The sequence below is a fragment of the Neopelma chrysocephalum genome, unplaced genomic scaffold (assembly GCF_003984885.1).
Source record: "Neopelma chrysocephalum unplaced genomic scaffold, ASM398488v2 Primary Assembly neopelma1_44, whole genome shotgun sequence".
Taxonomy (NCBI): Eukaryota; Metazoa; Chordata; class Aves; order Passeriformes; family Pipridae; genus Neopelma; species Neopelma chrysocephalum.
In genome coordinates, this window is record NW_020897703.1 from 15,306,056 (window position 1) to 15,333,593 (window position 27,538).

At 40.0% G+C, this 27,538-nt stretch overlaps 1 protein-coding gene across 2 annotated transcripts in view; it reads right to left on the bottom strand.

The window, feature by feature from the left end:
• Window positions 1–27,538, bottom strand: part of CERS6 (ceramide synthase 6) — a 114,966-nt gene that overhangs the window by 62,558 nt on the left and 24,870 nt on the right. For both annotated transcript variants that reach the window (XM_027678672.1, XM_027678671.1), the window contains exons 2-3: window positions 17,588–17,693; window positions 15,230–15,360 (exon numbers count right to left, since the gene is read on the bottom strand). In XM_027678672.1, coding sequence (XP_027534473.1) covers window positions 15,230–15,360; window positions 17,588–17,693 — 237 coding nt within the window. The remainder of the gene's footprint in view (window positions 1–15,229; window positions 15,361–17,587; window positions 17,694–27,538) is intronic.

Below are 27,538 nucleotides of genomic sequence, written 5' to 3' on the forward strand. Positions count from 1 at the left end.
TGATTTCCTTTGGCTGTCAAGAGTATGTTCACTGTGAGAGTGCTCAAAGGAGCATTTCTGAAGCTGAGTTTAAACAATATTGAATGTTCATTTGTTTTAAATGGGAAGCATCACTAAGTTCCCCGCATTCCCACCGTGACTTAAAGCAGTCTACGTTTTATCCTCAAATTACGTTTCTGCTCCCCCAAACACAGTACCAGAGCCTTCAACTTTCTGATTCCCTCAAGAGTTATTAGTCCAAATAATGTTGCTCCTGACATAAGCAGAAGTATGCATTCCTTCTAGATTACTGTGTCTAAGGAGAGATATTTAGAGGATGATCCCAAAACTGATGGACTCTCAACTTCTGGATCAACTCCTTAATATTTGTGACATTGTCTACTGACCACTTTAGGTCTACTCCAATTGTAGGTTAAAACCAAAAACCAACACAACAAACAGCAACCCTTCTCCTGTAAAAAACAAACAAATTTCCCCAAAGATACTGTTTTTAGGCAATACACAATGTAAAAATACAAGACAGAGCATTGAAAAATAATGTTTAATCCATCCAATAAATAGGACTATTACCAGCTCAAACAGTATCCTCCGCTAAATCTTTACTCATATTCATTCCCAGTAACTAGTCTCATACAAAGCTGCAAGCACAACTGTGTGGTTGATAGCAGCAACTCCACTGTTCCAACGTGCTGCCTCCCTAGATTTCTACAATGATAATTTGTTGCATTTCCACAAAGCCTGGCAGATGCAAGTGGTTTTAAAAATGTTAATTAAAAAAAGAATACATAGGTAAAAAGCAAATAAATAAAATCTTCTTGCCTCTTTTGGCATGATACTGCTGTTGAGTTAGACTGGACTGCGCAAAAGGTAAATAGTTCCTGCACTATGGTTAAGCCGGAGTTATTTGAGGAAGGAGATAGTTATGCACAGCTCACTAAGATGTGGAAAATAGCAGGTATGATAAATTGAGAAATCTTTATTGCTTTCTTCTTCAATTTTATGGCTCAGGATTTGCCTGTCATCTGATTTTCCTCTTGGATGCAGTTTGAATCAGTTATTTAATATTTAATATTACAGTGCTACTTGAGACCAGTCCTGTCCTAAATCTGTATGCTCAAAATGCAGCTCTGAAAATCTTAAGAGCAAAATTTAGAGTACTAAATTTAAGAGATACTGTTTTATAAATAATAAAGTATGTTTATATAATTAGGCCAGAAAATATGCATAATACAAAAGGTGTTTTGGTAACTCCTTCCAGGTTACATAGTTTCTGTTTAATGGTTATGCAACTGTTCTCTTCTGAGTATTGTGAGGACTTCATAAAATAAATGTCTGATAAGACCTCAGAGGTCTATTAGCATTGCCAAATCTTGCCCTACAAAGAGATACTATCTGGAAAGCTCATGGGAAGCGCACACAGAAAAAACAGATGTCGCTGCCATGCACCCTCCCCCGTGGTTTGATCAACAGACCTGTCTTCCCATCGGTGATGTTCGATGTACACAGCTGATGAGTCTTGGAGAGAAAAAACAATTCGAAGTCTTTCTAACTGGGACCTCTACTCTCCATTCTCACTAGTGATCTCACAAGTCACCAGTTTCCAAACACAACAGTCACTCACTATCCCACTCTTTTACAGTTCTAGAGGAATAATACCTTGAATCTTCCAGACTGCATTTGCTTTTCACCTAGCAATGTTGTCCTAGCCACGATGGCCAACATATATGTACGCATAAGGCAACTTCTGTGACAGGTAACTATCTTCTTAGAGCAAGTTGTATTAGCTGTTTTCTTTTTTTCCATGCTAAATGTTAATTTCCTGTAGCATTTTGTCATCTGCCCCAGATTGGTTTTTAGCCTGCTAAAGCGGATGCTAACCCCTCACAAGTATTGATCTTTCCAGAAGTAGACTAGATGTCAATGTTGTTTCTCCATTTCCCTGAAGAAACACCCCACCTGCGCTGCATTCCTTGATCCATGCAGCACACACTCTCCGTCTTACACAGTTATAGATCAGTCTTCTGGGGAGGGTCTGCTGTGTCTTCACAGTCTGTACTCTCATTCCAGAAGACAAACCTCCCCATCTTCTAAGCAGGAGTTGCAGTGCTGTCATAGTTGAGACTGGAGGATAAGCAATGTTTTTAGCAGTATATCCAAAGCTCATCTTGTCAATTTTATTTTCCTTTTTGCATCCTGTAGAAGTATATCTACTTTGTCATTTTTGTTCCTTCCCTTTCCCTACCTCCCAGTCATCATTTGTTGCATCACTGAAACTCTAGAAAAACCGCTACAAGTTGCTCATTACAGTGAAGCAAGTTCTTTTTGGCACGTTTTTTATTTTTAAAGATTTATTATCCCTTAGTATTCCAAGTACTCTACAAAGGAACAGGGACAAGAAATTTTTGTACTATTTTTTATGCAAAAGTGCTGTCATCAGAGCAGCAAGAATGAAACTAAAGAAGCCAGAAACCCAAATTTACCGAGATGTACCATCTAATCAAATCACACTCATTAGTTTGGAAGTATTTAAATAACTAACCACAAGAGATAGTATTAAATATTTCACAGCATACTTTCTGCAGCACCTTGTGGTGAATATTTCTTGTCTGACAGTCACAATTTCACCTTGTTTCAGGGCCTGATCTTTGAAGGTTTAACCTGCAAGTAACTGGGACTACATGAGCTGATGCACTGCTTGAATCCTCTGGAAAAAGTAATGAAAAAATTCAACTCTCACATATACTTTTTTTTATCTGTTTGTTTCTTGAACTTTAGGGAAGTGAAAACCAAAACATGTCTGTATGAACAAATGCTAGTCACCGGTCAATACAAGCAGAAGGGTCTGTCACACTAATGGTATTGGTAAAACGTAGTAAGTTCATGGACATACATAAAATGCAAAATGTAGCATACAGATGAAGTTACTAGGCAGGTCTCCATTGCAGCCTGGGCTCTGTGTTATGTCACAGCAGGTCTGCATATACCCATCCTGGTGAGACACTGAAGCAGGAGAAGACAGAGGCTTTATCGAACATTAGGTTACCGTATGCCTGTAGCTACATCCCAAAAAGCATTAGAGGAACTGGCAAGTTTCTCACCTCCGCCAGCACTGTGTACATGTTCTTGCAGAGACCACTACCGCTACATATACTCAGCCACAGAGCACCACTAGCCCCTTTACATTAGCAGACATCTTACTAACACAGAAAACAATGTAGTTAATATGATCATAAGCAAACAATATTAAACAATGTGGAAGCTAATTCTCCTCTGCAACTCTGTGTCTCTGTGAACAGACACAGTCAACATATCTAGAAAACGAAAGGCAATCAAATGTAACACAAAACTGTGTACCAACTTAAATACAAGGGAAAAAAAAGAAGGACTCACATACAAATTCATTCATTGCTGTGTATAAAATAAAATATTACTGCCTCTTATTCTTCAATGAACAAGGTATTTTGATACAGGTCTATTGTGAATAGCAGCCTGTAGAGGACAAGTTATCCTCAAGTTTCTTTCTTTTGGTGGGGACTGAAACAGAAAAAGATACCAAATAGTTTCGGACTACTCAGCCTGTGCCATTTGCAGTTTCCTGTGGAAGAGATCAATCTGCTGCAAAAGGCACCCCTGTTGGACTAAATCTGTATGGATTCAGTGTAAATTTGGCAAACACCACTTTCTAGTGCTACATATGCAGAACAACTCTGAAGTCAGCAGAAATGGGAGTAAGAAGAGTATCCATCTAAAGTAGCATTTTGTTCATGTTTGCCTTTCCTTTTAAATGAAAATAAGAGTAGAACTTGGTTGATAGCTACATTTACAGAAGATCCAAAAATTTGCATCCACATGAATGAAGAATTTAGTCTCAATTTGAATGTAACTCTTAATGAATAAATGCTTGTAATGCATTTTATAAAGTTACTACAGTCTAAGAGAACATTGCTCATGTTGCTTTCATACTAAAAATACCTAACAGATCAAACAAAAATATAGTTTGGACTAGCAACAAAATTAACATCTTACAAACAGGAAAAGAAAAAGCAATAAGGCAGTAAAAAGTACAGGCAAAAATTGCACATGTGACCCCTAAGGTATATACAGGAAGCAAATACCAAACTTACAGGATAAAAACAATGAAAAGAGCAGAACATGTTGTGAAAAGGAGAAAGAGAAATCTTTTTGCTGTCTTACCCCTCTTGTGCTAAGCTTTTAAATCCAACATCCTAATGAAATAAAGAATTGACAAGCACCATTACAGATCTGACAAATAAACGCAAATTTCACTGTTAACAGATAATAACTATTTTACATTATTTACTATTCTACTTGGGCAAGACTGGTTTTACTACTGGGAAGTTTCATTAAAGAGAAGTTAAAAATACCCTTAAATATTGGCAACAATGAAATATTTTTAAATGAGAGAACAAGAGATATCAGTACCTGAAACAAAGGGTGATGATGGGAGTCCAATGCTTCAGGTAGAATAAGAGTGATAAACTGGAAGGAAACCCTGTGCTACACTCAGAAAATATCCACCCCAAACCGTCAAGAGTCAGTTTTTAAACCCTGTGAATTCCATCTACTAAGCTTAAAAACTAGTCTTGAAGTCTGTAGCATTTCAAGAGGAAATGGCCTCAAGCTGTGCCAGGGGAGGTTCAGACATCAAGAAGTTTCTTCTTGGAAAGGGTTGTTAAGCATTGGAACAGACTGCCCAGGGAGGTGGTGGAGTCACCATCCCTGGAAGTGTTCATGAAGCACCTGGACGTGCCATGGACTAGTTGACAAGGTGGTGATTGGTCAAAAGTTGGACTCAATGATTTTGGAGGTCTTTTTCAACCTAAATGATTCTAATCCCAAACTGAACCCTTGCTTTCTTGGCTGTACATCTCCTGTGGCTCTTCTGAAAAATCACAGCTCTGCCTCCATGTTCCTTTCCTTTCAAGCCACTCTGCTCCAGTGTTTGGGAACTTGATTTAAAGCTGAGGCTGACTGAAGGTGGCAGCTGGTCTCTTTCATAATCAAGAGCAAGACAATTCAAGGTACTGTTCCACACAGAAGAAAACAGCAGCTACTGCAGTCTTTGCAGTTTTCCTTTAGTTGTCTTTAATTGTTATATTGTGACTGTAATTTTGAACTCACCTTAACTAGAAATTAGGGAGGAATTATTTAATTTCCATAATATAAAATAATGATGAGTACATACAACCCACAAGAGAATAGAAACCTAGTTAATTTATTATAACCTTGCCTAATGTGCAATGATAATGTTAAGTGATAGTGTCTTTGCAGGACCACCACATGAGTTAATTTAAATTTATTAATTATGTTAAAAATTGTGTCACAGAAGGCAGTAAGGACAGGGAATTCAAAGTTTTAAGTAATCCAATTCGTGGGAAGAGGGAGATTTCGTAAGATGCAAAATGAAAAGTGCTTAATGAACAGTCTAAAAATACGGTGAGCATAGAATGAGGACATGGCATGGACAGCTTTGCCTTTCTGCTCCAGTAGAACAGCATGGAAAGAGGGCTGGCAACTCCTGACACTTAACCAATGTTATCATTTCACCCTAATAACATGTTTGGGCAGAGAGACATTCTGAGGCCCAGCTTAAAAAGGCAAAACAGTGATCACAGACCAGATTCACATGTGAGTATGGCAGATGTAGTAGGAAAGGAACCACGAGGGAAACCACCAACGTTGCCCAATTCTGGGATCTGTTTCATACCAGCCCTGAGCTAACTGGAGCCTCTTGAGCAGCATACGAAAGAGTTGCAGGAAGTCTACTCCAATCTTCCTCTTCACCAGTTTTCTTATGCACCAGGTTAGCAGGGCAACAACAGCAGACCCAGACACAGTATTTCACTATTCAAAATTGGGAAATAATGATAGCAAGAATTAGATAAAGAAAATAAACACAGCCACAGGAGCAGCTGTTCAGCAGAAAAGCATTCTTTTACTCAGCTGTGTTAATCCAAGCCCTTGTATCAGAGCTGGCAGAAGGAAGAGATGCACTCAGAGCACCACATGGCACACCATGCCCTGCTCCACCACACCATGTCCTCCCACTCTGTCACATCAGGAGGACCAAGTGGCTGTAGATATTTCCCCCACTTCTCTCCTCCATCACATCAAAACCTGAGCTTTCACACTGGATGCAAGTACTGCCCATGCTTCCCTGGTTTCCCTTCTGTTACTTGATTGCACACGCACTCTCCACAACCACAAGCAACAGAACTCCAGCATCCTTATGTGACCACCTTGTGACCCACAACAGGAAAACCTGACTGACGAGCACCGTATGTTTTCATGCAGGGTGACCTTCAACCCCAGTAGGTACAGTGTGCTGCCTTACAAACAGCTGTACACCCAGCTGTCTGGCACAGGGCAGGGCAAATGGGAGGGCAAGGGTGCAGAGCTTAGGGAGATGGCCTCTATAGCGTACTGGAGCTGCAATGGTAGCCTGTGCTGCTGAACTACAGCTTAAACCAGCCTGTGCAAATACATCACAGCACAAAAGTGCATAACTAAATGATAAAAGGATGTATAACTAAGTTACAGATCCAGACTGGACACCAAAGAAATATGAATTATCCAGAGCCTAATACAGATGCTCCAAGAAGCAAAATTGAAAGCATAAACCCACAGCAAACCACATGGTAGCAGCTGGGCAGGCCTGATTGCCCAGGCCTTGCCTTTGGAAATGCAAGTGCTGAGCAAGCTGTGTGTTGGAAAGTACCTGCAAGATGTTTAGTCCTGATTCATGAGAGAGCAAGTGTTAGAGCAGAATTAAAATTGCTGTCAGTGGCTGCACTGCATTCTCACAACTTTAAAATCAGGACAGCTTGCCAGCCATTGAGTTATTCATGTGCCCAGGAACTCAGGCTACAAATTACTATGTGTTACGTAACTCAAGGCAACCAGTACTGTCTTACCCTCTTTCTCTTGTGGCAGGGAAGCCATCAGTGAACCAGTGCTGAATGACATCATACAACAAAGAATATTTACCCTTAATAAAAAGTTTTATCAACACTTCTGCGCCGAATTCAAATGTGGCTCAGAGACAAATATAAGTTCCTGGTAGCAGGCAAAGGAGTCAGTAATATACAGAGCTGTTGACTGCTACTCTCATGGGTTTCTATCTTGGTTTTTATCTACTGAAACATGACTCCAGATCTTTTTGCACAGCTCTACTTTTCTTGACATGAGTCTCAGTATAAATGCCTCATTCTCTTTTACCTTCTATTGAGGCCTTACATTCAAGCACAACTCTCTTCCTTTTCAGTGATGTTACTAGACACAACACTCTCAAGAGAATAATACGTCCTTGAATGTATCAATCCCAGAGTCTAGATGTAACTCATACAGTACTATGACAAAACTGCAGTATTTTACATGCATACTATAGACAACAATTGCCAGACCATCTCTGCACTTCAGTTACCACTTGCCAGATGACTTCAATTAGTCTCCTTTCTCAACTTCCCTACTACCTGAAGCTATAATAAACTCTTCTTGCACTCAGCAAACTCACACCTTCCCTGTTCTGGAATAACTTCACAGATTCTAAACTCCCTTCACATCTCATCGAAAACCTATGTTCTCCCTCAACAAGCTGTCCCACAAATCTGACTACAGGATGGACAAGGGATCAGACCCAGCCAACATGGGTTTAGGAGGGGCAGATCCTGTTTGACCAACCTGATCTCCTTTTACGATCAGGTGACCCACCTGGTGGACGAGGGAAAGGCTGTGGATGTGGTCTATCTGGACTTCAGCAAAGCCTTTGACACTGTCTCCCATAGCATACTCCTGGAAAAGCTGGCAGCCCACGGCTTGGACAGGGGCACTCTCTGCTGGGTCAGGAACTGGCTCGAGGGCCGGGCCCAGAGAGTGCTGGTGAACGGAGCTGCATCCAGTTGGCAGCCGGTCACCAGTGGTGTCCCCCAGGGGTCAGTGCTGGGCCCAGTCCTTTTTAACATCTTTATCGATGATTTAGATGAGGGGATTGAGTCCATCATCAGCAAATTTGCAGATGACACCAAGTTGGGAGGGAGTGTCGACCTGCTGGAAGGCAGGAGGGCTCTGCAGAGGGATCTGGATAGACTGGAGAGATGGGCAAACTCCAATGAAATGAAGTTCAACAAGGCCAAGTGCCGGGTCCTGCACTTTGGCCACAACAACCCCCCTGCAGCGCTACAGGCTGGGCACAGAGTGGCTGGAGAGCAGCCAGGCAGAAAGGGACTTGGGGGTGCTGATCGACAGGAGGCTGAACATGAGCCAGCAATGTGCTCAGGTAGCCAAGAAGGCCAATGGCATCCTGGCCTGTATCAGGAACAGTGTGGCCAGCAGGAGCAGGGAAGTGATCCTTCCCCTGTACTCTGCATTGGTGAGGCCACACCTTGAGTATTGTGTTCAGCTCTGGGCCCCTCAGTTCAGGAAGGACATTGAGGTGCTGGAGCGGGTCCAGAAAAGAGCAACGAGGCTGGTGAAGGGACTTGAGCACAAGTCCTATGAGGAGAGGCTGAGGGAGCTGGGGTTGTTTAGTCTGGAGAAGAGAAGGCTTAGAGGCGACCTCATCACTCTCTTCAACTACCTGAAGGGAGGTTATAGCCAGGCGGGGGTTGGTCTCTTCTCCCGGGCAACCAACAATAGGACAAGGGGACATGGGCTCAAGCTCTGCCAGGGGAGGTTTAGATTAGATGTTAGGAAGAAATTCTTTACAGAGAGGGTTATCAGACATTGGAACGGCCTACCCAGAGAGGTGGTGGATTCACCATCCCTGGAGGTTTTTAAAAAGAGATTGGACGTGGCCCTTAGTGCCATGATATAGTAATTGGAGTTGGATCAGGGGTTGGACTTGATGATCTTGGAGGTCTCTTCCAACCCTACCTATTCTATGATTCTATGATTCTATGACTCTGTCAACACCTAAGCCCCTACTCCCTACTTGTCCTTCATGTCACAGATGCCATTTGTTCACAAGGCTCTTCTCCTCCTTACCTCTGTACTCCAGTTTCAGTACAGGGTACTTTAAAGACTTTAGGTTAGTCTTCACAACAGTCTTCTAAGCAAACTATAGATACAATCCAGTTATCAACACAATACCAAATACTCTAATTGCCCAATAAAACAATCAATTAATTACAACTTACTGCTGAATTATTGCCTCAGAAGAGCAATGAATTCCATGAAAGAAACATGAAATCCTGTTTAATTACTCAGAGTGTGAAAAACTCTTTTTACTATTCAATTTTGAATATGTTTCTTTTTCTTTTCCATTTAATGTCTCCTGGTTCTTGCACAAAGTTGCTGTTGTCCATTTATTTTCTTTATATAATCTATCATTTCCATATGCTTTTATCTTGCACTAAGTCGACCCTCTCTCTTCTTCCATTGTCTTTCTGACCTTCTGCACAATCCTACAAGTCACTGAGCTGCCATTTGCATCTGCAAAGTACTGAACCTCCAATTACATTTAATAAATATTTTAATTAAAAATGGCAATGGAACAGTTTGTTCTACTCACACCAGTCTAGCAGTAAAATGGGAAATAGTGATGGGCAACCCAGCTTCATAGGTTTCACCAAGTAACAATTCTATTCCCTCCAAAGACAGCATTCCCTGAGTAGTGTAAGAGCTAGCCTTTGTTGTTCCCCCTTGTCTTACACTAACACCATCATTAAATCTGAATCACCTGATATATGAATCCTTATCCAGACATTTCACAGAGTTCAAGGTTGGAAGAAACCAACTAGTGTGAACGGGCTCATAGCCAGAGTGCTCAGGGCTGGAACACTGGACAGCATATGCTCAGGGTCTACTTTATATTCATACAAAATACAGCTCTGAAACATCATGGGAATTTGTGGGTTTGTAGTTTTTTGTTTTCATTCCCCCCACCCCCTCTCTTCTCCTCCATTCCTGCAAGAAGGATCCGCGTTTCTAAGACTGAGGTATGGCACCTTGCCAGTATGGTGTTTTCAAGGTCTGACACCAAGCATGTGCTGCTTGCCCTATGGCACAATGTAGAGGCACTAGCCCTCCTTGGATAACACGACTCTCCCAGCTGGAAGAGTCAGATTTAGCAAATTTTATATCCATATAATCTGTCTGGAGAAATCCCTGGAGTGAATTGTCTTTTCAATGAATTATCCTTTCAGTAATGCCAGGTCTGATTTGACATGTTGTGTTTTGAGTTAGCAGCTTTAGGGAAACTTGTTGCCTGACCTGAGCCATAAGCAGTCTCTTGGCTACAAACTCAGCTATGTGCTTGAAGGAATACTCCTCTTATTCTTATTGCCAAACTCCCTTTAAGACCACAGCAGGGAGAAAGGGAAAAAAGAAATCTACATCCAGACACGGTGAGGTGTACACAAATATACACTTCCTAGTCCTCGATTATATCACAAAATATTGTGTTCTTCAGATACCACTAAGAAAAATATAAATTATCTGCTCCAGTATTGTAAGTTTCTGTGAAACACCAAGGAGTATTTCATTCAAGGTAACAGAAAGCTAACTGAAATACTGAAAGAAGCAAGTTAAGGATCAGCAAAAGAAAAATGCAAATGACGCACTTTTTTCCACCTGTATAAAAGAGTTTCAGTTCTATTAACTGTTTCAGTACTGCTTCAGAAGAAAGAAATCAGTAATTACATAGTGGCTTTCAATACTATTCCTCCTTGCAGAGTTTGCTGCTCTTTCATAGTGACTACCAGAAATTTTGGATTTTCCTTGATGCTTTCTCTTTCAGATGAGACTGTTGTCTTATCTTGTCAGCAGAAGCACCTGTCTCACGAGCTCCTGGATGTAGCACACAGCCCATGGCAGGACACAGGCCACTGCAGCACATTACGAGAAGGAGCAGCAGAACTGAGTATCTGCCCAGTTAAGAAAAAAAAAAGAACCCAGAGTTACAATAGCAAGGAAAACCTTTAACTGTTTATCAGCATACTAGTCAGACGCGCAGTTCCCCTTTCACCAAGCAGCTGGTTGAGTTACCAGTGCTTTAGTTCTCCTGAACAGACCAAAAAACCAACAAAGAGATTATGCCTCATTCCTGTTAGAGAGTGAGGAGGAACAGCCATTCCTATTCCATGGAAAACAGCAGAGGAAAACAAGGGAGATACTACCAATTCTACCGCCATTGAAGAGTAACTATCACACTCACTCCAGAGCATATAGCACGACTTCACAGACCCTTGTTCTCTTTTCTGGTCATGAAACACTGGTTAGTCCTTCATTGCATGTAGCACTGAAGCAGCTGACAAATCAGAATTAAATGGACCCAAAATACCATTTACCACATATTTTTCCTTGGATCAGATATTTTTTAGAAGCTTAAGAGGGCCTGATGATATTAAAAATTCAGAGCTAGAAGCCTATTTATTTTCTAGGGCTTTACTGCTACATGCAAAGCACAGACTGAAGAATTTTTCTATGCATTTTGTTAAGATTTGTATCAGCACAGTTCAGAATTTCAACAACCAAACAGCTGTCTTAATTTCTTTCCCTTGCATAGTTATTTTTCCAATACATTTTTGTAGGAGAGAATTACTCTGCTAGTTGAGAAAAGCAGTATAGCCAAGAACTTGTAAACAGCCCATATAATTTTCACATAAATGTGCATGACAAGCAAAAAACCTCACCAACTCTAGATAGATAAAATGTCCCTCAAAGCAATGTGCATAAACACAGTTTCAATGCCCTAGGAAAAAAATGTCTGGCTAGGATATGAGACAGAGACTCTTCTCTCCCCTACATCAAAACTAAAAGACACCTCACTTACAAATATTTCAGTATCCAAGCTTCTTCTAGAAAGGAAAGAGGGGGGGGAAAAATGTATCTTTGGCTCTTCAGTCTGCACATTTCTATGTTTTCACACATAGAATGTTACATAAACTCAAAAAACCTCTCTTGGCCATATGTTTCTTTCAGCTACTCCTTGGAAACCACGTAAATGTATCTAACAAACATCTTGCTTAAATGTACATAGCCGTAGGACAGACAAGTCATCAGCCTGATGACATTCCAAAGTCCCAGGCTAATACCTTATGCCATCACAGGTTCTTTCACATTGATCTGGACAACAAGGTGGGAGAACAGAATGCTACCTCTTTCTACACTACTTATTCCCTGAGAAAACCAGACATGCCTATGCACTGGTAGTGTGAGCAGCAGCGCAACACACTGAAACTGGGAAGAAATTGGAAGTGGCTTGGGAATCGCTACTGCATTGGCTTTCTGACACATCAGACTTTAACAAAGACATTCTCGGATCCTGTATTCGGTCTGGCAATCAGCAAAGTCATTTTCTTGATATTAGGCAGTGCCATGGGGACAGAAAGGAAAGAATAATAAAACCCCAACAGAAATACATGGAAGTAGAAAAGTCCACTTTGCACACTCAGTTGACCACTTTGTCTTCTCCTTTATGCACCTTGGATCTTTCAAGTCGAGAAAAGGAGCCAAAATTGCCTAAATTCACACAAGAGAAAGAAAAGCTAGGGACCGACTAACCCCAGCAGCTCATAGGGTAAACTAAGTGCCTGATCTTTGCAATCTGAGGTTATACCACGTGGATGCCTTTCCTAGTGACTGCAAACTGTGACTGCCTTTAACTTCAAGTTTCGTGCCAGAATGACCAAATCGTTGAAAAACTAATAATGGATTATTAAGCACCACCTGGTGAAATGATCTATTTCATATTTCAAATAGATACTTATCACCATTAACTTCTGAAATCTTAAGCAGGTACATGATGCCATTGAAGACTCACCATCTCTATACCTCCAATAATCAAATTACACCTTCTCTTTCAGATGGACAGACAAAACTGTGGGGGGGAATGCTTGTTAAGGTTCCTGAAAAAATAGTTTATTTTCACTATAATGCCATGGAACAAACAGTGTCTATAGATAGAGATTTTATTACTGCCTTTCTCTTCATATAACCACCATCTGCCAATGGTCAGGATATCTGACAAAGAGTGGCAGCAAAGGAAATACTGCATTTGGAAAAAAAAAAGAACAAAACCAAAAAACTAAACACCAAAGCAATGTAGGTTTTGGAGTTTCCCTACACTCTGTTTAGGAATAGAATTGGAATTACTTGAAAAGAAAAAGAAGGGAAGGGGTAGAGAAAGTGAGAAATCTGGGACAATAAGAATCTAGTGATGAAGTTACTGGTATAATGTGTTTAGGACTGGATCTTGGGTGTCATGCATCTCAGGCAAGTGTGTTTATCACTAAATTTCACTCTCAGCCTTTGTCCTACTGAAACTCCTCTACCTTAAGCAGTGCCCACGCTATTCATTTGCAAGAAAGATAAGGCAGTCAGAAATGGCCTACAGCCCTTCTGGCACAGCTGTCTTCTCCTTTTCATCATGCAAAAGCCACTCTGGGCCCAAGGAACACTTTGTCTAGCAGTAAATTGAATCATCTCTACGTAAAAAGAAGTGGAACTCTTTTTAAAGTAGCTCCACATTTGCTGTGTGTTCTGTCACTTTTCTTCCCAAGCCACAGTCAATCAATACCATTGCCAGAAAAACTCAAGTCTTCTCTGGAGGGACAACAGCAGCTCAACAGTATGAAGGTGTAGGCAGGGATCACTGTCATTTTGCCTGCTCTGTACTTGCTTATTACATAAGGACACACTGCTTTCTCTGTCCTGGCTATGAAACTCTCCACTGACACCCCAGTTACAGAAGACTTGAGTGCCCCCCTTCCCATGACATGTACTTTATGCAGCCCAGCAGCTGCCACACAGAGACACTACATCCAAAAAGCCACCTCGTTAACTCAATAGTTGTGAAAAGGCTACAGATCTCATACCAAAGAATTTCTTTAGTCAAAACATCCTGAAGTACCTTGCTTAGGGCCCTGATGGCCAGACTTAACTAGAAAACAGTTTAACACCCATACTGAGGGGATAAAAGGGTAGCCCTGGCTTCCCAGTGCTAGTCTGACTATCTGCCAACAACTTAATCCAACATGTGACAGGTCAGCTGGTGGCACATACTCCACCACTGGAAATGCTCCCAGGGCAAGGCACACACGGTTGGCTGGATAACACCTCATTATCACAGCTCTATGTACATACAGAAATGGAGAGGCAACTCCCACTGCACCTCCTCAAACCATTAACAGATGGAATCTGAACTATCCACCCATTATTTATGCCATGTTGCTTCTTTTGGGGCAAGTATTATCATTACTATCAAGTACACATATTGCAATAATGCCCAATGGCTCCCTCTAAACGAAACTGACACTAAATTCTGTCAGCACTTCATTACAGCTTGACCTTACCTTCTATTCTGCATTCATAGCTGTCATCTGCATGCTTTCTCCATAATGAATGTCACAAAGGAGCAAGTTCAGCACCCATTACCATCCAATCTGTGACGGTATTTCATGGTATGTTTAAGTTTTTCTTAACAACTAGGTCAGCCCAAATGTGGTGGCATTAGTGCAAGAGAGTGAAGTCTTTGACCTGAGTTACAGAGGCAGCAAGATATACCACCCAAATACACTAGCTCTAACACTAATACAGTTTTAATTTTTTCCCAAGAGTCCACAGCCTTTCCTACAAGTTAAGCAGACCATTTAACAACTACAACCCTTGAAGAAAAAAAGGGTGCTCTTTGCTGATCTCAAAAATCAGTAACTCTAAGGCCACCAGCTGCTGGTAACAGGATGACTAGGTTTATCCATAATCTCATCCTGCCTGGCCTTATTAAATATTTAGCAAGAAGGATTTTAGCTGTAAATACCAATGAGAGGACTTAAGCACTCTGACACTTAAGTTCCTCTTTTTATTAGAGGGCAATCATCTTTAGTCAATTTATCTATTGTCTTCTTTTTGTTTAACAACCCAACTGGCTTTCATCTTCACTCCTCCATTTCAGATCTCTGTCAGGTTTATAGCTAAAGGTAGGGCTCTAGGCACCCTAACAGAAGGCGACTTGTCTTAAAGGATCAGGCTGGCACCCTGACAGTACAGAATCACAACTATTTGACTTCCGAAAGCTTTTGACCATTGAAAGTACACAAAAAGCACAATCTGACTCCTTCAGGAGAATGAAGATTGTTTGTCTCATTAAAGAAGTCATATTCTACCAATTTGTATAATTTTCTACCTGTCTAACGAAATACCTGTGAAGTACAATGGGGAAAACTGATGAGAACACAGGCTCAACAAAACTCAAGAGAACACACATCCTTACATGCTCTCACAGAACTTCCTAAGAGTGCTGGGCTTTTCCTGGTTGCGTCTTTGTCGAAACCAACGTTGAATGCTGCGCACATCCCAGTCCAGCTGCTTGGAGAGGCCCTCCAGCCTCTTCTCATCTGGATGCTATAGAACAGAGAAGCGTAAAAATTAGTTTCTTGCCCAACTGCATTAATGCTTTAAATTTAGAACCACTATAATTGACTCTTGACTTCTTATCAAGGCTGCCTGAGACACATGGATACAAAGAAATATGTTCACAGAAATCTCTACTAGCAGATTCCCATGAAAATACATTTACAGTGACTGGTATTAATCTAGAAGAACAGATCCTGTAATATGACACGCAGGTCATTCCTAGTAAGAAACTTAAAGGGAACAATGGGATTAAAACTTGTTTGAAACTTGGAAGTGAAGGTAAATAGGCATAAAATGCCATGCATCTCTTGAACAGCGGGTCTTACAAACACCTCACTGCCCAACACACAGTGTGCCTGTTCCATCCTCCTACATCAGGATCTTTGTCCTATCATCTCTTGCAGTAGTGAGGATGGTCTAACTGACACAGAAAGAAGATAAATCCCATGTTTGTGAAGTTTGATGTTAAAAAATGAGGTCATTAAACAAAGTGACAACTTCAAAAGGAAAATCATCTTGACAACAATGAGAGAGAATTTTTTTCTGTAAAATTAACCACACAAATATTCTCCAAAGCAGAAAATGTGGAACTCTCATACCATCAGCACAGCTGCAAACCAGTGCAGAGGTAAGGTAAGGCAAAAGAAAATAAGTCTGTCCTTAATTTTAAGAGTAGTACAGGCCGCATCTTCAATCATTCAGCAATTCTACATGTACAGCACAGCATGAGTACTACTTATATATTTCTCCCGATCACATCGCTTTTTAAAGGAACAGAAAAAGCTTTTGGACAATCTGTTTTCTAGAGCTTTAGCTTTATTTCTGCAAGCCAGTTATATAATTGAATGAGATACAAGAGCTCTCACGACAAAAACTTTTTAAATGCTACAAGATATAGAACAGCAAAACTTTGGTCAGGCTGAAGTTTTGTCTATCAGCCTCCATGAAAACACAGGAAAAAAGGGAAATGAGACAAGAGAAGGATAAAGTATTTGCTATCTATCTCAAAGAAGTTTTAGTCAACCAAAGTAGCCATTAGTTTATAATGGAACGTTAAGAAAACCAATGTCTGTAACCTTAGAAAAATCCAATACTTGATGCAGTTCTTAGGAGTTTGACTAGAGAGAACTGTTGTATGTGATTCAAAAAAGGTAGTTAGCTAAATTGGACAGTTTCTCTGAGAGTAGCTACCAGATTCTGCTGGAGCTCCTCTGGAACTCTTTGCCCTCACAGGTATTTCAGGCCCTCTGTCAGACTACCAGATTCTACAAAGAAATATTAAAAAAAAAAAAAGGGAAGAAAAAAGAAAAAGACCACGAAAACCCCACAACAAACAAAATCCAACCATTCATCTGAGTCTGAGAGAGCATGTGCTACAGCCTTCAGAAAGAAGGTATGTACGAGTCCCTCCCTGTAAACAGGACAAAAGCTACACCAAGTGCCGTGGTGATCTCAGGAGGGGGTGGGACACACAAGCAAGGCAGATCCACAGAATATTTCACTGTCTGTGGCACTGAACCCAATTTTGCCCTCTGAGTCTAATACTTTCTGTGGCATGTCTAGCTGCAGCCTGGAGCCAAGGTGGGACTGAAAAGCTCCTGCAGAAAAGTTTAGGATGCTTCAAAAAGTATGGACAGAATGACATAGAAGTTTAGTTGAGATGTCATATGGTGAGAGATGTATAGATAGAGATGTAAGTTGTGGGTGAAAAACTTGCACAAAAAAAAATCTGCAAGCTCTATTATTCAGTCAGTTTCTCCCACTTTTCTATCTCCTTCTCCTGTAGCTGGGATACCAGCAAGACACTACTGCCCTGTGCTCAGGCAGTCCCCTAGAAGGAGTAGCTCTAAGTTTCATGGAAAATACAGTATCAATCTTACTGGCTCAAAATTAGCTCTTTTTTTTTTTTTTTTCCAAAACACCCAAAGACTTTGTGGAAATTTCTAACAGATAAGAAGCAAAAAAAGAGTAAGTGGCCGTATGACATCTACAAAGTGTTTCTGTGAAAACCTTTTGATTAAAACCTTACAGGAGGTGTCACAAAGGGATTCACAACTGCTCAATCTGGCATACTAATGGTGTCCTCAATATATGCATTTCTGATTTTAGGTGTAAAAATGCAGCACTCCATTTATCTATTAGCTTTGCTTTATTCAGACATAGCTTGTAGCACAATATCCCACTTGATAATGTAAATATTTTAGTTAGACACTACCTTTGTAATAGCTGTGAAAACTTTTTCCAGAATAGCATTAGGTTGAGCTTTCTGTGGTCCATTGGCTTGGACTTTAAGGCCTAAGGCACATGGTTTAGCAATGAACCTGTGAGAAACAGAAGAATGAGAAAACAGGTGAAATCCTTCAGTTATTTACTTCCTTACTGTTATCAATCAATGACATGTGGTAAATGGGCAAACATTACAACCCTGCCAACAAAAACAGTACTTAGCTTTCCAGCTCAAAAGCAAGCTCATACAGGCAATTACATTGCAAAATAAGTAACATCACTTTGAAGGATGAAAAAAACTCCACAGAGCACATGAAACAGAGGATTTTCTTTCATGTTGTGAAAAAAGAGATTAGAACAAAAGCATGAGAGGAATGCCTCCTAGAGAAGCATCAGCTAATGAAAAGAGCAGGGCAGCTTGCAGAAATGAAGAGCACATAATATTATCCTCCAAACAGAGCCTTTTTCGTAAATCAGTTTCCAAAGTAGCTACTGCCTCAGAACTCCTTTTGTACAATGGAATTTCAAAATCCTGAAAGACAGCAAGCACTTAAGCTGCCCAATCAACATCATTTTTTAAAAGCATAAAGTTTACATGGTGCAGAGCCACAGCAATGCTCTGCCTCCAAACTCTTCTGCTAAAATACGAAGCTGTCACAGATTCTAACATCAGTCCATAAGTTCTCTGATACACTTTAGAGATGAATTGCATAGTTTACGTTACATATACTCAAAGACCACCATTCTACTCATTAAAAACTAAATCATTTGTAACTGTGAGTCCAATTCTGGAATTCCCATGAAAGCTACAAAATCTGTATAGGAATCATATTCACATATGAATACTATGAACTTCTGCCATCTTTGAACTATGTAACTCTTGATTTTACTTAAAGGACCTCTGTTTCCAAAAACTTCATTTACAAACAAGGACCAAAACAACACTTGGTAGTTTAGTTCCACGTTTATCCAGTTGAATGACCACAAGGTATTAAAAATCATTAAATTCTTATCCACAAACAAGCCCCATTTTAAGCACTTTCTTTTCTCCTTTACTGAGTGAAGGAATGGGATAGCCATGATATAACTCCAACAGAAAGGCACTTCCCTAAACATGCTAATTTAGATGAAAAAAAAATAATTTGGTAAAGTCAAAAGCAGATAAAAAGGTCCAGTTAGAAAAAATTCAGCACAAAGCAATTCCAACAAGCTTCATGCTGAGCTGATCTTCATTTACATCTAAGCAAACCAGCTGGGTTTGCTTAAATGACATTCTTAAAATGACATGTCATGTTAATGAATAGCATAGATAAATCCAGGACAAAGCACAGCTACAGTGTTTGTTTTGATTTTAAAAAGAGAATTGTAATATTGATGTTATACTCATTAGCTAAAACAAAACACATTTTCTAAACACAAATGTGAATTTTTTCTCCTTTGTTGCTTATGTTTTTCTCATGCATGGGAGGAATGGGCATGTGACCCAAACCAGAGCTCGTCCACAAGGACAGCAAAGCAGTCAGGACACGTACAGGTTGCACAGCTGCAAGACACAGGATGATCTTGGCCAGCCATGTCAAGGAAAAAAGGGACAGGGAAAGCTTCAAAACCCCCACAAAGGTCCTACTAGGACACTCAAGAGAAACAGAGCAGTTTTAACAGAAACATTCTATATACCTGCAATACTGAGCAGGTTTGACCACTAATTCAAGTGTGGATGAGCCAAACCACGTCCATATGATTACTTTTGGTGGAACTAATAAAATTTAAGAGATGTTTTTTACTTTTCATACGAAAATGTAACCAATTCAAGCTGTACTTTGCAGTATAAAAACTTTTTTTCAAGGCTAAAATACAATTTTCAAGTAGAATTTAATTAATAGGATCGCAAATGTCACACCAGGTGCCATAAAAAGCATCATTAACATGATAGTTTTCTGTAATAACTTAAACTGATCCATAAGCAAACAAAACAGAATTAATGTTTGATACATGTACAAACTATGAGCAATTTGCCAAATCATGCACTTCTTAAAAGCACTATTCATTTTTTCCGTTTCTGCTAACACTGTGGTATTCAATTCCCTAAACAGTCTTACTGAAACCCATGGGACTATTTATTGCATAAGGTACTGCAATTAAGAGTGAATAACTATTGTGAAAAAATAAGGAGAGCAGAATTGAGTACATTGCCAGCTTTTCTCTTTAAAACATGTAAATCTGAACAAACACCACACTAATATCTCTTTTTCAATGGATTTCAATACAGCTGAATTGAAAGCTGGTATTCAATTGCACAAAAATTAAAGGACAAGCATTTTCTGCTGAATGCTGCCCCTTCTCTTCTGGATATAGAAATGAAAGACCAACATAAAAAAGGGAATTAAACTCAGAATTCAAGAACCTTTTAAAGGCAGCTTCCTCATGCACAGTCTAAAGCCACATTTAAAAACAAAACCAAACAAAAAAGCCCACAGTCAGCCAGTTCAGATAACGTGGGTTACTGCAGAGCATTGGAGTGGAAAGCATCAGCCTTTGCAGGCCCACAGACATCACACCGTGTGCCTGAAGACAAGCATTTCAGTGCCCCTCTCAAGGCAGGGACCAGTTTGCACTTTGGAATCCTATCTTTCTCAGCTCAGTTATTTACAACAGCAACAGCAACGCCTCATACTCCAGCCAAAACTCAGAGATCAGTTGCTACAAAAGAGGTTAGGAAACCCATTGCAAGATGATCCCCTACCTGCTCTAGGGCATAAAAAGAAGCATCATTTTCACCACAAGTACCATTTTGGGTTTCCCCAAGCAGGTGTGGCACTGCACAAGGGAGACGACCATCCCAACTGACCATCGATGCCGGGGAAAACAATACCCCAAACCCAACAGAACTAACTGGAAATGTCAGCCTTCACAATCCTTCGAGATGTTCATTTGCACTTGCAAAGTCTGCATGAAATAATTATTTTTTTTTAAGTATCACATGAAGGATGAGAAGTAAAGTAAAACTATCTTTTTCTTTTTTTTTTTCTTTTACTACAAATCAAACAGCTCTACTTGTAACATGTAATCTTTGCCCTGGATCTGGTCAGACACGGATATATAACTCTTCAGTCATCTGGGGCATTGGAAACGTGCCTGTAGGACCCTTTTAGAGAACGTGAATGCAGTGTTTCCCTACCAGCAGGTCATCTGCTATTTCTGAGCTAACCAGAGTGGCTACCCTTTAACAAATTCATGCTTTCAGTTTCTCAGCAGTTCTGAAGACATTCAAACCACCACATCAGGTAAATTACAGGGTTTTTTAAAAACATCCTAGAAGGTCTGCAAGAATTAATAAGGGCCCAAAAACCAGAAAAACCAACCAACCAAAAATTAAGCTAACAGGGCTAATATTAGATTTATGTACTTAAATAAACTCTTTTTTAATGTATGGGGAGATACAAAGAAAATACTCAGTAGCTTCTTCTAAACTGTCAATTTAAGAAATATCAGTCTTAAAATAATAGACAATGTTAGCTGGCAAGTGAAACATGTTAACCAATTATTTTTACAAAAGGATAAGATTATCCATTCATGAGAACCTAAATCAAGACAAGGTTATTTAATGCAGAGGAAAAAAGGTGTTTTACACTTCTGCATTTAAAACTGGCATACTAAAATAAGTCACCATCATAAGGGAAGGAGCTCCAAGAGTCTTACTAAGTCCTAAACCCAGCAATAACTGACAAATTAAGTTCAGACTTTTTTTTTTCATTTAGGGACTTCCCCCATCAGATTTTATAAGCTGTCCTGCCATTCACATACAACATGTTTTAAATGTTGTTTTTATGTCAAGAAGATTTCTGAAATCTGTTAAATTATTAATTTAAAACTTTCAAACCACATGCACTGAGACAATTGACCTGTCTTCTCCTTGACTTCAAAACCTCTCTTTAGGATTGCAAAGACTGAATTGATTTCAATTGCTGCCCTACTACTGTAATTTCTTAGTTTTGTATCAGCCTTCTTGTTCCTCCTGAGTCTTGTGAAGGGAATGACTTTTTCTATCTAGGTGAAACACATTTTAATAGCTAACAGGCCTTGTAAAATCTTCATCCCACAAATTAGTAAACTTCTTTTCCCCTTGAATTATTTTAAGCACAGAAAGTTTCTTCCCTCACTTAAGCAACTTTATTTTGTGGGCAACTTCAATATGGAAGCCCACTCAGAAATTTTCATTAGTGCAAGTGAGAAAAGCTAAGCCAGTGCACATTTCACACTTATAAAAAAAAATTGTTAATCACAGATGAAATCATTCCCTTTTGTCATTCATTTGTATCAAAAGTAGGTCACATGATGGACCAACAGACATGACTAATGGCCTCTTATTACATACCATCCATTCTGTAACTAACAATCTATTTTCTGAGAAGATAACTCAGCTTGGCACAAAGGATCTGCACAAAATCACCCTGGAGACTGCTCCTACATGATTTCTGCTAACAGATAAAAAATGCTATAAAGCTTTAGCCTTTCATGTACTCAAAAATATTTGAGTTAATTGTTCATCAGGGCACAATGAGAGCTTGAGTCTCCTCTTCCTGTGCTGAGGATGCATCTGTATAGAGAAATTTGAAAAAACTGTAGTGAATGTGAAAGCGTGCAGCACATCTCTGAATCATCCCAAGTACAACTAGATGATCTCCAGAGGTTCCTTTCAACCCCAACCATTCTGTGATTCTGTGATAACAAACTCTAGTTAAGCGCTATGCTCTGATTACACACATACAGCATCCCTGAGAACCTGGTAGAAAGTCTCACTCAGACACTGTCATAGTGCAAGTGGTGCTTGCATAAAGGCCTGCTCATACTGCTAACTCCAGCCAACTGTGAGCTCCATTAAAAAAAACACCCAAGCAAGCTATTCCTGCCAATCAAGTATATCCATAAAATCTCATCGTTTCCTATCAGTATATTTACAAATACCAGGGAAGGCAGTTAAACCAGCAAAAATTCCTCTCTGTGTAAGGAGGTATGCGAATCTGTTTTGAAGAGTCTGGCTCCTTTTTTGAAAGAGTGACGCAGAGCAAATTTTCCCAGCTCATCTACTTTATGCTCACTAAACACAGATTGTTCCAGGGATTTATGATTACAATTGTCTAACTTGTTGGACAATGCTTGCTGGTTTTAAACAGAAACAATCTAAATTTGCTCCAACTACAAGGATGAGTAAAAGCAGAAGAGGCTTGTTTCTGAGCAGATGCTCAACAGATTTACTGCCACAACACACAAAAACAATTATTGAATTTGCTTTGTTATTTTGGTATATCTGACCTACTTAACTCAGAAGTTACTTGTATTAGTAGCAATTGAAAAATAAAAAAACCCCAACAACAACAAAACAACAGAAAAATCTTAATAGTCCTAGGATAAATTCAGTAGATAAGCAGGGTTGCCACTTCAGTATACCTATACCAGCACTGGTTTTGGCTTAATGTTTCCCAACGCTTTATACTGCAGAAGACCCAACAACATCTGAAGCACAGGCAGGGGTCTTAATGCAATTAATCTCATCCAGTAGCTGAAATTTGCTGGCTTTGCTGGGAAATGGGCCACAACTCCCTTTTCCCTCATGAAACCTTTTCAGAGGTAAGAACCTGTCTGCCCAAGCAAGAAGCCCAGCACACAACTTGGTATGTCAGCAAGAGCCTTCTCCTACTGAGCATCCCAAGCAAGAGCATCCCAAGCACTGTCTCAGAGAGAAGTGTGCAGGAGAGGGCAGAGCCAACTCTTTCAGGGGGACTTGTTCCCAATCCACCTGAAATAACTTCAGAAAAGCAACGTATGCATCTGCCTTTCATCTGAGAGGTTCAGTGCTTTTCCTTCTCTTTTCATAGAGATGCATTAGCTGTTATTTCAACATCAGCATCATTATCCCAAACCTCACATCAAATTATACAATCTAAGCACTATATGGTGCAATTGACATGTGTTTCTAATAAACAAAAGCTAAGCAGCTTGCAAGAGAATTCAGCTTACTGAATTAGTGAGGGTTTTGTCTTTGTTTGGCTCAAATTATTACAAAGCATTCATACACACTAGAGAGGGAAAAATGGTTCCTGGAAAATCAGTACTTTGGAGTTTGTTTTTTTCCCCCAAAGGTTTTGAAAGCTTTTTGTTAATGTTTTGACCCAAGAGACCTTTCGACGAAACAAATATCTTAGACCCCAGCATTTCTACAAAGTATTCTAAGTTTCATTAAAAGGCTTAAAAAAACAACCACAAAACCAACCAACCAACAAAAAAACACCTTCCATCACCAATATCCTGCTACTTAAACACAGAGATGGGAAGCTATTTGAAATCTTTCCTAACAAAGGGCATTGCTCATCCCTCCTAACAAAATTCAAATTACATGTCAAGCTAGCAGTAGAAAATGCATCTATTACAATAAATACTTGGACCTCACGGAGCAGGGCTGGCAGAAGCTTGCAGTGCCATTGAGGGCTAGTGGAACTAATGGTCTGGAATGAGAAACTGCTTATCTATAATAAGAAAGCACAATCCAACACCTTACTGAGTGCAGGTGTTTGTAGGATCTAGTATAGGCAGAGTCCTACAAGCCAGTGGTGGCAGAAGGCAATATATCCCTGCACATGGGCTCTGTCAGGTTTGCTCCATTGGCCAGAAGGAACACCTGCCAAGTACTGCTACAGCCCCTGTAATGCTACTGCACCACTCCCATTTCAGCCTTTTGAGAGAAATGAGTCTTTCCTTTAATATATCAAAGATGGACATAAAAGGTAGGCTAAAGAACAGCGCTACACCTGTAACACTTGATGCAATAGGAGTACTGACACATAACATATTAGCTGGATAAAATCACTCCAGCTCTGCTTGCAAGAGCAATACTTCACCTTCAAAAAGGGTTTTGTAATTTTTCAGCTGGTAAACTAAGTGCCCTATAAATTCAGCATATTGTCCTAGCAAAACAGCATCAATTGTTTTTTTCATACTTTGGATGCCATGCAAGTGAAAAATGGTTTTCTACAGATCAGCTTTAGAGAAGAAAATTCTGTCACAATAATCTGCTTCAGGGCAATAAGGGACATAAGGGCTTCCACCTAGGAGTACTTTCACACAATAGCAAGTTTCACTTTACCCAACAATCTGTGAAAGGTACCTGTGGGAAAAAAAGGATTTAGCATCTGTATTTCACCTTGAAGACTTACTGGTTAGTGCAGTGCTAACCCACATAGTTTTCAGTAAATAAAACAAATTATCCTTATCACTCAACAGCAGTATTACAAAATGCTTTGTCCTACAGAGTTACTCTTCAGGAACACAACTGACATGACTGACCCATACCTTTCAATTACTGTAAAATTGTTTTATTTTCACAGTTGGATTTCTCATATTTATATTGTCCTACCCTTTCTTTTTTTTTTTTTAACAGAACATACATGTCTAAAAGACACATCTTCTTCTTGTTCAAAGTAAAAAATACTCCCCTTTTCTGGAAATATTGCTCCAGTAAGAAAAACCATGACCCGTAACATCTATTTGGCTTAAGCTTTTGCAAACCTGCTAGCTACCATCCCAAGCTGCAGGTCAGACCTTACTGATCACAGCCCCAATTCCAGACCCTGTTCACACATACTACTAAACCTTTTTGCCTCACTGAGTTGGAAGACAGATTTAATCCTTTCTCCAGGTTAGTTCACAGCAGGACCGACTGGTGCAGAGGGTGTTCAGCCACCAATATGGGACTACCCCAGTGCAGCCTCTACCTGCAGTGCTCCAGTTGCTTTTCCAGTTTGTATGTTACTATGAAAATGGGTCACAAACAAATATGGAAGCAATTTTTTTAAATATATGCATGCATAAAGTTATAAGCATTTCAGTTTCTCATGAAACTACGTAAGACTGAAGAGCTGAAATGGGGAGGAATTACATGCTCCAGAATAGCAACAAGCACTGCACAAATGTAGACAAAGGTCACAAAAAAATATTTTTGCAGCCAGCTGTCTAATGCTTTCTTTCTTTGTAATGTCTAAAAATAAAGAGTTTAGTCACTCTGTAACTTTCCAAGCACAGATCAGGCAGAGGGAGAAGGAATGGAAGGGGACATACACTCTAGTCCCCCCCACCTCTCATACATGGTGCCTTCTCTCAGCCGCCCTCCACCAGCCTCACCAAGGCTGTAGAGGGTATAGATGATACAATGCTGAAGGTTATCACTCATACCCTTTTTGCACACAGTAAAATCAGCACACACAAGTCAGGGTCAATGGTCTCCAAAATTCTAGCCCACTGCTAAAGGTCAGTGAAGATAAAAATATTCTCCCAACTTCTAGAAAGTTGTGGCTTAGGGACTTTCTAGACCAAAAAAGGCATCTTTCCACAAAGCAGTCCCCAAAGAGCTGACCCTCCCTCCCCAAGCTGCACTAGTAGCTCATTGAGCCCATGAAAACTTTCCACGGCCTATGGAAGAGCTCCCCAGTATGAATTCAGACTGTGTGAAGACAACCATCTCCCTTCGCTTTGAACTCATCGCTGTCCAGTTTTAGTTCTGCTTTATTTCTTGCACTGCGTAAAAATGAACAGTCAAACCCAAAGCATCCTTTCTGTGCCACTCCTGACACTATAGATTTGTCTCCTACTCCCCTTTGCCGCCTTCTAAAATACAGAGCTGATATGTCCCTTCATTTCAGCAAGCCTGGGACAACTAAAGCAAAGAACCGACCATAAAACATCTACATATGAAAAGACACATGGTTCAAATGGGATTAGATGCTGGACATAGAAAAGGGTAAAAAGACAGCATAGAAAGAAACGAAAGATTGACAATTTAATTTTTAAATGGCAGTAGGTTACCTAAAACAATGATGAAGTTCTAACCCCCCAGGCCCTGCAGCATTACTTTTTCTTTTACTCTGGTCACATCTTAAATATGTGAGTAAAAAAACCATTTAAAAATTGTGAGGAATACCTGTGTCTACATTAAAGCTGCGGCCAAGGCATGCCATCCACTGGCCTCTTGGCATATATACACTTTCAATGCAGTTCTCCTTCATCCACCAAGGCAGATTCCAAGGTGCAAAAGAAACTGCAGCTATCTGCCACTTGGCACAACCCAAAATTTGTTAAGTGGCTCATAGCAATAGTCTAAAGAAGCAAAATTCTCAGCAATCAGTTTAATAAATAACATAGCTCTGCCCACTAGAAAGTCAATGCTACTCTCCAGGTTTGTCCATGTTAGTTCTTGGCCTGGTCATTACACGATAAGTCATCTCATCAACATCCTCTTAAATTCTAATTTATTTTCCTTACTGTGATCTATTTACTACCAGAAGGCCAAAAAATGAAGGATGTAGTTAAAAATCCCTAGTGATTAATCTGACAGCATACAGTCCATCTGATATTATCACTAGAGACTGTAGCAAGTCACAGAACAAATCTGGAAGAGTTCAGCAATGCCTTCCTGGAAAATATTAGGAGGTGTTTGAAACGTTGAGAAACTACATTATTCAGCTTAAATAGGAACTCATTAGGTTACATCAGGTTAGAATGCATTTTTTGAAAGCAGAGAAGATAGATGATGCTTTGTATTCAATGGAACATTAAAAAAAATAAGTCCTTAAAATGTTTCAGGGGCACAAGAATCCTACTCCACTGCCTTGCTCCATGGGTTCTGCAACCAGTCCTTGAGCAAGGGCAGGTGCTGCAAGAAAGGTAAAACCCAAACCTTTATCTGTCTGTTACAAATGTGCATTTGCATTTGAGAAAATAACCCAGCCTGCCCACGTGATTTCCAGGCATGGTCTGCTCCTGAACATTGTCATCACACTACCTGGGTGTGGCACAAGAAGAACACACATCATAAAGTATTTAAATATTTGTAAGCTTTCTCTTTGTCCTGTTGTGAGTTTGGCTTCTCTACTGCTGGTGGGCTGTCATT